The 12327-nt window shown below is 43.2% G+C and overlaps 1 protein-coding gene across 9 annotated transcripts in view; it reads left to right on the forward strand.

Annotated features, from left to right (window-relative positions):
- The window catches only part of blnk (B cell linker), a 297279-nt gene that overhangs the window by 257436 nt on the left and 27516 nt on the right, over positions 1-12327 (forward strand). For all 9 annotated transcript variants that reach the window (XM_038821614.1, XM_038821617.1, XM_038821616.1 and 6 more), the window contains 2 exons: positions 337-367; positions 11018-11057. In XM_038821614.1, coding sequence (XP_038677542.1) covers positions 337-367; positions 11018-11057 — 71 coding nt within the window. The remainder of the gene's footprint in view (positions 1-336; positions 368-11017; positions 11058-12327) is intronic.

Below are 12327 nucleotides of genomic sequence, written 5' to 3' on the forward strand. Positions count from 1 at the left end.
CCCAAAATACTTAATGAATGAGTGAACTCCTTTTGAAATACAATCCGAAATTCGGATAGTGTGGTCCCAGCATGGTGGCATCCCTATGGCACATTACAGGCACGAAGCTTGTGATGTTCTGTTCTGCCATTTTAATGGATGGACATTCACAGATTGTTTATCTGCAATTTCCCCTGATGGAATTCTCAAGAGTGCCACTCTGCTGGAAGCGCGGTAACAGGTCGCTGTTGTATAGGCATATTACTTTTGGGAACAAAAATTCACGTACACCAAGGAAAAAGGTTCAACGCAGTCCGAGAGAACTGGTTTGAAATTTTGTTTCCTTGTATTTTTCAGGAAACCAACCATCAGGCCACTCCCAAAACCGGTAAGAAAAATAATTGCTGGCTGCAGTTACGAACGAACTTCCCATTTTGGTTTCAGAATCAACTTCAGTGCCATGATAATTCTTTCACTATTATCCATCAATATGAATTAGTGACAACACTTCATAACAACTGGAACTATTTATAATTGGAAGCAAAATAACACAAATGTTTCAAAATCCTCCCAGAGGCAAAATAGACTTTCACAAAAACCAAGTCAATAGGTTGGAGAAAAGTTGATTTTGAGGGGCTAAGAATAGAACTTAGGAAAATAAACTGGGCAACAATATTGGTAAACAACAATGTGGAACAAAAATGGGGAACATTTAATACAGTGTTCAGCAAAGTGCAGGAGAAATATACTCTACTGAAAGGAAAGAACAAACTAGTGAGATTCCATGGATGAACTAAAACATTAGGGAACAATTGTGAATCAGGAAAGAGGTATGGATTAAGTACATAGATAACAGAAAAGTGCACAACAAGAGAAGGAGAAGATTAGGATAGAGGTTAAAAAAAATCAATTTTGGGGCCTCACGGTGGCTCAGTGGTTAGCACTGCTACTTCATAGCATCGAGGACACGGGTTCTATCCTTGCCCCGGGTCACTGTCTGTGTGGAGTTTGCACATTATATACCCGTGTCTGCGTGGGTCTCACCATCACAACCCAAAAAGATATGCAGGGTAGGTGGTTTGGCCACGCTAATTTGCCCCTTAATTGGAAAAGAAAGAAATGGGTACTCTAAATTTATTTTAAAAAAACAATTAGGGAGGCAAAGAGGAACTATGAACTTCAATTACCCAATAACATAAAACAAAAAGTAAAACACTTTACAGGCACATCAGTAAAAAACAAGGCTGTGATGGGAGCAGAACCATTAAGGGACAAGCAAGATAACACCATAGGTAACAATAGAGAGATTGCTGAAGGATTAAATGATTATCTCACTTCAGTGTTTACCAGGAAGATAGAACAGGTAGAAGTGACATTGGATGATGAGGTGAGCAACGAGATAACAGCATTTAAAATAAAAATAAGGGTCTGTGATAATACTAAACAAGCTCAAAGAGAATAAAACCTCAGATCCAGGTGGATTGCACCACACATTTTAAAATAATCTAGAGAAGATTACCCAATTATTTTTTCCAATTAAGGGGCAATTTAGCGTGTCCAATCCACCTACTCTGAACATTTTTGGGTTGTGGGGGCGAAACCCACGCAGACACGGGGAGAACGTGCAAACTCCACACGGACAGTGACCCAGAGCCGGGATCGAACCTGGGACCTCGGCGCCGTGAGGCGGTTGTGCTAACCACTAGGCCACCGTGCTGCCCTTTAATCTAGGGAAGAGATAGCAGATATATTATTGTAGGTATTCGATAATTTGTTAAAAAAAGATGAGAACTGGTAAATAGCTAATATAATTCCTATTAAGAAGGAAGACAGAACATGTACGGAATTACAGACCAGTTAACTGAATATCAGTGGGAGGAAAAATAATGGAATCCCTAATAGAGAGAATATCTATAAGAAATATGTCTAAAAATAGCACCGATTTCAAAGAGTCAACTTTTGTTTGACCAAACGTATCGATTTTTTTTGAGAATGGTAATGCAGCAGATGTAATTTGGCCTTCAGTAAAGTGCCTCATAATAGACTAATGAATGCCATCAGAGAATGTGGAGTCAGTGGGACAAGTGGGGAAATGGATTGCCAGCTGGCTTCAAGACCGAAAGCGGGGAATAAAGAATAGCTGTTCAGGGTGACAGAATGTGTAAAATTGTGTTCTACAAGGATCAACGTGGGACCACTGCTCTTCACAATTTAGCTCAACAATCTGGATTCTGAAATCAAAAACACAATTTTTTAATTTAAAACTTACACTGAACTTGTGGGGGGCTAGTCAATACTGAGCGGGACCGCAACAAATTACAGGAGAGCATTAATAAACTTGCAGAATTGGCAAACAAGTGGCAAAAGAAGATTAACACACATAAATGGGAGGTAGTTCATTTTGGTGGAGAGAGTAGGGAGGCTACATAATTTGGAAGGTGTGGTAGAGGAGCGAAGGGATCTTGGAGTACAAATATATCAATCAGTAAAAATTGCACCACAGGTTTAGCAAGATCATAAAAAAAGCAAAACAAGCACTTGACTTTATTTCTAGAGGGATAGAATTGAAAAGTTGGAAAGTTATACCAAACTTGTATTGAGCTTGGTTAGATTACAATTAGATGCTGCATGCACCCATATTGTAAAAAAAAAGACAGAGACACTGAAGAGGGTGCAGAAGATGCTACCAAAAATGTTTGATTGGCATTTATTTATTGTCACATGGACCAAAGTACAGTGAAAAGTATTTTCCTTTTAGGGTGACCTCACAGAGGTTTGAAATTATGAAAAGTTTTGATAGAGTGAAACAGAGAGATTTCCTCCCATGGGGAACAGCGTAACTAGAGACCATCAGTAGAAGACAATTACCAAAATCCAATCGGGAATTCAGAAGAAACTTCCTTACCTCACGAATGGTGAGAATGTGGGACTTGCTACTCTGGGGAGTGCTTGAACTGAGTAGTACAGATCCATTTACGGGTAAACTAGACAACTGTATGAATGAGAAGGGAACAGAGGGTCTCCATGATAGACTTAGATGAGGAAAGGTGGGAGGAGCCTCAAGTGCAGGTTTGGATAGATTCAATGGCCAGCTTATGTTCTGTGTGTCCTGTTATCCTATTTAATTGAGTAGTGGTGGAAGCGATACCCAAAAGAATAGTGGAAGAGATACATTTTAAGGAGAGGAAATGCAAGTGGAAAGGTTTAAGGGAGAGAGAGGTCAAAAGAATAAAAGGGCTAAGGGAGCCAAAAGCTCTGCCAACTGCAGTGGAGGAAGGTGCAGAGACACAAGGAGCCAGAGTCAAAACACCAAGGAAAATGGGTCCAGGTGGAATGCAAAAGGTTGAAGAAGTAGAGCGAATTTGCTGAATTGGGAGAAAATGTAGATTGGTAAAGATGGGAGTGACAAGCTCGTAGGATGTAATATGGGGCAGGGTGCTGAGTTTTGGGTGAGCTACAGTTTGCACATTGACAAACCCAGGAATCTGTCAAGGAGAGCATTGAAAAATGAGTCTGGGCAAGGGATTCAATAGCAATGATCGAGATAAGGCAGTGTTAGCCAAGATTGAGGAAGATGAGATGTGATGGTTAAGTTAGGGCACTTGAGAGTTACAAGTTAGCTAGGAAGGCTCTAAAGAGAGAGCTAAGAAGAGCCAGGAGAGGACATGAGAAATCTTTGGCAGGTAGGATCAAGGATAACCCTAAAGCTTTCTATAGATATGTCAGGAATAAAAGAATGGCTAGGGTAAGAGTAGGGCCAGTCAAGGACAGTAGTGGGAAGTTGTGCATGGAGTCAGAGGAGATAGGAGGTGCTAAATGAGTATTTTTCATCTGTATTCACACAGGAAAAAGACAATGTTGTCAAAGACAATACTGAGATACAGGCTACTAGACTAGAAGGGCTTGAGGTTCATAAGGAGGATGTGTTAGTGATTCTGGAAAGTGTGAAAATAGATAAGTCCCCTGGGCCGGATGGGATTTATCCTAGGATTCTCTGGGAAGCTAGGGAGGAGATTGCTGAGCCTTTGGCTTTGATCTTTAAGTCATCTTTGTCGACAGGAATAGTGCCAGAAGACTGGAGGATAGCAAATGTTGTCCCCTTGTTCAAGAAAGGGAGTAGAGATAACCCCCGGTAACTATAGACCAGTGAGCCTTACTTCTGTTGTGGGAAAAGTCTTGGAAAGGTTTATAAGAGATAGGATGTATAATCATCTGGAAAGGAATAATTTGATTAGAGATAGTCAACATGGTTTTGTGAAGGGTAGGTTGTGCCTCACAAACCTTATTGAGTTCTTCGAGAAGGTGAGCAAACAGGTGGATGAGGGTAAAGCAGTTGATGTGGTGTACATGGATTTCAGTAAAGCGTTTGATAAGGTTCCCCACTGTAGGCTATTGCAGAAAATACAGAGGCATGGGATTCAGAGTGATTTAGCAGTTTGGATCAAAAATTGGCTAGCTGATAGAAGACAAAGTGTGGTGGTTGATGGGAAATGTTCAGACTGGTGTCCAGTTACTAGTGGTGTACCACAAGGATCTGTTTTGGGGCCGCTGCTGTTTGTCATTTTTATAAATGACCTGGAGGAGGGTGTAGAAGGATGGGTGAGTAAATTTGCAGATGACACTAAAGTCAATGGAGTTGTGGACAGTGCAGAAGGATGTTACAAGTTACAGAGGGACATAGATAAGTTGCAGAGCTGGGCTGAGAGGTGGCAAATGGAGTTTAATGCAGAAAAGTGTGAGGTGATTCATTTTGGAAGGAATAACAGGAATACAGAGTACTGGGCTAATGGTAAGATTCTTGGTAGTGCAGATGAGCAGAGAGATCATGGTACGATTCTTGGTAGTGTGGACGAGCAGAGAGATCTTGGTGTCCATGTCCATAAATCCCTGAAAGTTGCCACCCAGGTTGATATGGTTGTTAAGAAGGCATACGGTGTGTTAGCTTTTATTGGTAGAGGAATTGAGTTTCGGAGCCATGAGGTCATGTTGCAGTTGTACAAAACTCTGGTGCGACCGCATTTGGGAGTATTGCGTGCAGTTCTGGTCACCGCATTATAGGAAGGATGTGGAAGCATTGGAAAGGGTACAGAGGAGATTTACAAGGATGTTGCCTGGTATGGAGGGAAGGTCTTACGAGGAAAGGCTGAAGGACTTGAGGCTGTTTTCGTTAGAGAGAAGAAGGTTAAGAGTTGACTTAATTGAGGCATACAGGATGATCAGAGGGTTAGATAGGGTGGACATTCAGAGCCTTTTTCCTCGGATGGTGATGTCCAACACGAGGGGACATAGCTTTAAATTGAGGGGAGATAGATATAGGACAGATGTCAGAGGTAGATTCTTTACTCAGAGAGTAGTAAGGGCGTGGAATGCCCTGCCTGCAACAGTAGTGGACTCGCCAACACTAAACGCATTCAAATGGTCGTTGGATAGGCATATGGACGACAAGGGAATAGTGTAGATGGGCTTTAGATGGGTTTCACAGGTCGGCGCAACATCGAGGGCCGAAGGGCCAGTACTGCGCTGTAATGTTCTATGTTCTATGTTCTATGAAAGGAAGCACTCATTGCTGATAAGAGATGGGATTTAACAGCAAGTAGAATTTTTGCACTGCCAGCAGTGAAGTCGTGCACAACAGGGTTAGTTTTGATTTTTGGTGGCCAAAAAAATAGACATCGAGCCCTATTTTAATTGGAAAGAAGTCAGATTTTCACAGCTTGTTATGGACTAGTCACTCACAAATCTAAGCACACATTTCACTGACATTTCACATCAAGTTGTATCATCTGGCTTTTCACTCGTTTTATAAAGCGAGCAGTAGGTACCAGACAGTCTCTGTATGGAGGAGTTTTTGAAAGTAGACGTTAGCTTTTAGTCAAATTGTTCATTCTGTTCCTATGTCGATACCAAGGATGACAACACTACCTTTTAAACTGTAACAGCCATCAGCATCGGTCACTGAGCTAACATTTAATGCAATACAAATGTTGCTTTCAATTTTGCTGCACCCCTGTATATCTGCTAATTTTAAGTGATACCTTAGATGGCTAAAAATATTACATTAGCATTGCAAAGCAATCTGTGACATGCTTGCAATGGAAGAGCCGTGCTGAGCTTAATTGGAATTAGAATTATATTTCCTTGCAAGAAGAAGGTCCCTGAAAATGGGCACCGGAATCATGACGTGACCTGTGATCACAACAATTAAGTACGCCAGCTATTAAAGGGGAGGGGGATTGGGGTTGGAGCAGAGCTGGGGGGCATTGATGATTGATTGATTGTTATTGTCACATGTACCGAAGTACAGTGAAAAGTATTTTTCTGCGGCCAAAGGAATGTACACAGTACGTACATAGTAGACAAAAGAATAAACAACAGAGTACATTGGCAATGGTACATCAACAAATAGTGATTGGTTACAGTGCGAAACAAGGGCCAAAGAGCAGCATAGGGCGTCGTGAATCGTTGTCTTACAAGGAACAGATCAGTCCAACGGAGAGTCGTTGAGGAGTCTGGCAGCTGTGGGGAAGAAGTTGTTCCCATGTCTGGATATGCGGGTCTTCAGACTTCTGTATCTTCTGCCTGATGGAAGTGTCTGGAAGAGGGAAAAGCCTGGGTGTGAGGGGTTTCTGACAATGCTCTCTGCCTTGCTGAGACAGTGGGAGGTGTATACAGAATCAATGGGAGGATGGCAAGCTTGTGTGATGCGTTGGCCCGAGTTCACCACACTTTGCAGTTTCTTGCGATCTTGGGCCAATCAGTTGCCGTACCAAGCTGTAATGCAGCCAGATACGATGACATTTTGGACCTAGAAATAAATGAGGAATGGCACAGCAGGAAATAGACTCTGCTCCAAGTTTTTCAGATGCTGCATTGTAGGTCTTGTCAGAGACGGTGGAAAGGAAGAGAACTCCTGTATTCACAGAGTAGCAGGATGCTCCAGATACAAGGAGGTGGAAGCAAGAGTGGTCAATGCCAGTAGTCAGGCCCTGGGGACTTGGATGCAGTGCTGCCGGTTCAATGACTTCACGTGATTGGTCAAGGTGAGTGAATGTATCTTCAAATGTTATATCATACCAACTTCATGAGTGGCCTCAACCTCTCACTTACCGACCAATCTTTTTTCTCACACCACAAACTTATGCCTTTCTTCCTTTCAGATACCATGGAAGTGCAACATGGCCCGGCAATGGAGGAACACCAAGAACAGAGAAATGTTTAAAACACAGTACTGTCATTTGATTTCGCACACACAACCACCAAACTCAGTTACTGACATTCTGTCCTCAAGTGATATGGACAGAGATGCAGTGTGCATGTGGTGAGACACAGGGCACAAGTGAATTACAACCAGGTCAGTGACCAAGGATCGAGCAGGTGCCAGCTTGCCTGGGAGGAGGACTCAGATCGGGCAGCCTACAGAAAACACAAAGAACTACTTGATGCAATAGGCCTCCTAGAAAACCCACAGACAGTGTTCAGAAGCTTGGAAGAATCCAGTACCCAACATGACACAGTTTTTACACAAACATTTTCAGCATGGAAATGGTGCCCAACGTAGTTCACAGACTTGTCAATCTAACCACTATCTGTTGGCTGATGTTGCAGTTTCCATTGCACCAACAGTAGCCATCCAACATCAGAGTGCAGGAATAGAAATTCAGGCTGTCGTCATGCAAGCTCAGCATACTGCCATGATGGTGGGGGTCACAGTGCTCAAGGAGGCTTCCAGGATATCTCAGCAATCCTGCACTGATACAATCATTGAACAGTGGTATTGAAGCAGTCCATGCCAGTATGCAGTAAGTCCTGGAAAACACCCAGCTTGGGCTGATAAGTGGCAAGTAACACTTGTGCCACACAAGTAACATTTGTGCTACACAAGTCCAGGTAATGACCATCTCCAGCAAGATAGAATATGGCTGTCTCCCTTTGACATTTAATGGCACAGCCATCACTGAATACCTGACCATCAACATCCTGGGGGGGGGGGTCACCATTCACTAAAAACTTAACTGGGCCAGCTAAATAAATACCGTGGTTAGAAGAGTAGTGCATTTATTAATTCCCACACATACACTTTTTCCCTTTAGTCAATAGTGAGGTGGTGTTGGAAAGATTAGCAGGTAGATTATCAACCTGTTGGGCTGTGGCTTGAAGATTCCTGCCATGGTCAACTATTCCTGGTTTGGGCCTTAAACCTAGAGCTCTGGTTCTGAGTCGAGAACATGACCTATTAAACCACAAGATCGCCCGAGACTGGGGTTCTCCAGTAAGGCTCAAAAAGCTCAACATCATTCAGGACAAAAGCAGTCCACTTGATTGGCACCTCCTCCACCACCATTGCATTGTGGCTACAGTGTGTACCAACTTCAATAGAACCTCCTAAACTTGCGCCAACTACTGCATACAAGCACAATAGAAGCAAATGTATGAGAATACAGCCACAAGTACTGCTCAAGTCCATCCCGACTTGGCAATATATTGCTGTTCCTTCAGCATCACTGGTTCAAAATCTTGTAATTTCCATCCTTACAGCAGTGTTGGAAGGGCCTATACCACCAGGACTGCAACTGTTCAAGGGGGCAGCACGGTAACATAATGGTTAGCATCAATGCTTCACAGCTCCAGGGTCCCAGGTTCGGTTCCCGGCTGGGTCACTGTCTGTGCGGAGTCTGCACGTCCTCCCCGTGTGTGCGTGGGTTTCCTCCGGGTGCTCCGGTTTCCTCCCACAGTCCAAAGATGTGCGGGTTAGGTGGATTGGCCATGCTAAATTGCCCGTAGTGTCCTAAAAAGTAAGGTTAAGGGGGAAGTTGTTGGGTTACGGGTATAGGGTGGATATGTGAGTTTGAGTAGGGTGATCATTGCTCGGCACAACATCGAGGGCCGAAGGGCCTGTTCTGTGCTGTACTGTTCTAAATCTAAAAGCAGCTCACCATCACCTTCTCGAGGGCAGTTAGGATGGACAGTAAATGTGGACATATTCTGGCACAGCCTAGGTTTTCTTTTTCCATTCAATCTGTCCTCCAGAATGCTATGATTGCTGAGGCACCACCCAGCAGAATTTCAGCTGCTCCATAGAGGCAGCATTTGTTTTTCCTACCATAGCATTCCACCAGTGCCCTTGCAATTGCCTCGCAGCCAGCCAGGCTGCTGATACCTTTGCTGAAATGGTGTAGCTACAGATGAGCTCGGTGCAGACATGGTCAAGGTCATCCTCCAAGAGCACCTACAGTCTCCTCCACTGAATGAAAGGAGCTGATGAAGGAGCTGCGCTCGGAAAGCTAGTGATTCGAAACAAATCTGTTGGACTTTAACCCGGTGTTGTAAGACCTCTTACTGTGCCCACCCCAGAAGAACGCCGACAAACTTTATGGAGAATGCACAAGGGAGTATTTTGTTGACTTTTGCGAACCATATTTAATTTTAGTTTTGTTTTGGAATGCTTCCTTTGTGGTGACTTATTTTTGCATTTTGGAAAAGTGGATGTTGTAATGGCTAAGAACAGAGGCAAGACACGCTGTGGGACTGAGGAATGGGGTTTCAGTATTGGAAACATTATCAGATTTGTTCTTCAGGTGCAGCCAAGGCAGAAAGGGGCTGCCTAGATTTCCAGCTCTTCTTCATGTTCCTGCTCCTCGGCAATGAGGCTGTCTCACCAGGCTACTGAGGCTGTGCAGCAGTCAGCAAATCATCGCAGACCTTGATGCTGAAACTGCCGAATGCTGCAAGGCTCCTCCAGGGCAGTCTGGCCAGTGGAAGTGTTGTTTCAGCATGCCATTGGTCTGCTAGGTCACATTCAAAGAGGCAGTATGGCTTTCATTTTGTTTGCAAGGTTTGAGCGTTTGCACAAATTGTGCACCAAAGTCATTGACCACTTTGTTCGTGGATAGCCCCTTCATCCAATCGCCACCATTTGGATTACCTTGGTGGCTCGAATGCACCTGGCAGAGTGAATTCCCACAGAATGAAAACTTCATGATTGCTACCAGGAAACCAGGTATTAATCTATATGATTTGCTCCCTATGGTTACACCCCAGCTAGATGCTGAGGGTATAACCAAACCCCTTCATTTCTGGTATAGGTTGTAGGTGACATGCAGTGCCTTTCAAAGCAATGTGTGCGTAGTCAATGGCACCCTGCACCAAGGAGACATCTGCAATCACAGTAATGCTTGATACTCAATTCACCTGTTCCTCTCCCAGAGGGAATGAAATGGAGGTAGTTCTCTCGAGAACCTCAGTGACTTTGCTCATGCAACAATGGATGCAAACTGCGAGATGTTGCAAATGACTCCAACTACAACCTGGAAAAGTCAGACGTAAAGTTCAACACAACAGTCACCTTCACAGCCATGGACAGTGTGGCCCTTGCCCTGCTCTGAGGTTGTAGTTGTGGCTGCCGAATTTTGGTGAATGTGCCCTTACGGAAATGCCACCACCTCGTGCACTGTTTCACACTGAGGCTCAGTTTGGTGAATTGCTCTCTAATCTGGATATTCATTGGGTGCACCTTAATGCCAATCGCAATTTGGGATCCAGCATGATGCACCTCGTGCTCCTTATGGGTACCATTTAGGAGTATTAGGTTCACTACTACCCAAACCTAATTTCTCATTTACTCAATGTAACAAAATGGAAATTTCTCAGTTCAAAGTGGTTCTGTTTCGAGGTAGTGTGCATAGTATTCGGAATGTATAGTAACCATTCGGTGTTGCATCCGACAAATGCTCATTCTGCACCTAATCAGATTTTGAACCAATCAGTTGCTTAACGGGGTAGAACCCATGTTCATTTATTTCACATTTAACCTTCGGGATCATGAGATTCAAATCACACTTTTGTTAAGAGTTTAACATTCTATTTCAATAGCACATTAGTCGAGTGCACAGCCCTCTTGAATAAGCAGTGCTAACTATGAAACTCTTCATTTCATTGAGTTTAACTCCATTTCACTGACCTGTTATTTTAATACAGCTCACCATTTCACTATTTTTGTCTTCCATACGTTTCTGATTTTACATTCAATTTCTTAATGTAGAGAATGGTTGAGCCTCCGAGGGAACAGTCACTTACTGAAGGTAGGACCATTTTAAATAGATAATAAAATTGAGCTAATGTTGTATATGGTAGATCTAAGACTTCTTTCTGGCTTCTACTGTATCCGTTTTCAGGAATTATTCCTTATTAATTATGCAATCTACTTTGTCAATAGGCTTTCTTGCAAAACAGAGACAGATTCAAGTTATTCTAGAAGGCAGTATTCCAGACATTATGAAAATGAAAATCGCTTATTGTCACGAGTAGGCTTCAATGAAGTTACTGTGAAAAGCCCCTAGTCGCCACGTTCCGGCGCCTGTCCGGGGAGGCTGGTACGGGAATCGAACCGTGCTGCTGGTCTGCAAAGAAACCATTGTGCCAGCTATTACTTGGGCAATCAACTAATCCCAACTCTTAACTCTTTCCCCATTACCTTGTGTTCTCTGTAGCAGTTACTCATTGAGTTAACATAACCGAGTAAATATATATCACCTCAGTTTCTTACTCCACTTATCACTAACTCCCCACCCTTCATAATATTCAAATCTCCATTACCTTTCCTCTTTCTCTATTTCAGTGGAAGCAATCCCATTAACTCAAGTCTCTTCTCATAACAATGATTTATCATCCTTCCATCACCTGATCAAGCTATTAATGTGCTTTCAATGATGGGGAATAAAAACTGCTCACAGTTCTCTAGACGTGGCTCCAGCATTCCCTTTACTCTTGTATTCTCTGTGCTTCTATTTATAAAACCCAATATTGTATAGGGTCATAACTTCCACGTAGCAGCGTAAAGCTCAGGTCTGCTGGAACAGTGTAAAACGCACTCACTCTGGAAAACATTGTTGAAACCTCCGCTGGCTGGAGCTGCTTGGGGTCTGCAGTGAAAGTGTCCATGAAGGTCACAGGGCGATGCAACTCCAAGAGAACTCCGATTGACCACATCGCCTTTTTTACTACACTCCGGCAGCCATCATGGCAGACAACAATGATTTAACACACAGACCCTAACTCAGATTAAGCTGGGATCTGGTCATCCTTAGACTAAAAAGAGATTGGAGGGAGGGAGATGAAACTAAAATACGCTCAAGAGAAAAGGGGGTTAGTGAAGAAAATCAGATCAATCCCCAATTTTTAAAAGAAGGAACCAAGATGGTAAAGCAGTAGTAACATGCCCCACCTGTGTTAAGCATGAAAATCCTGACTGTCTGAGTGAGAACTGTTACCATTCCCAAATGTGGTAGTCACCACTGATGTACATATTGTATATAGAGGATGTTGTTATAGGTGCTTTACGGTAAGGCCCCT

The sequence above is a fragment of the Scyliorhinus canicula genome, chromosome 16, assembly GCF_902713615.1.
Source record: "Scyliorhinus canicula chromosome 16, sScyCan1.1, whole genome shotgun sequence".
Taxonomy (NCBI): Eukaryota; Metazoa; Chordata; class Chondrichthyes; order Carcharhiniformes; family Scyliorhinidae; genus Scyliorhinus; species Scyliorhinus canicula.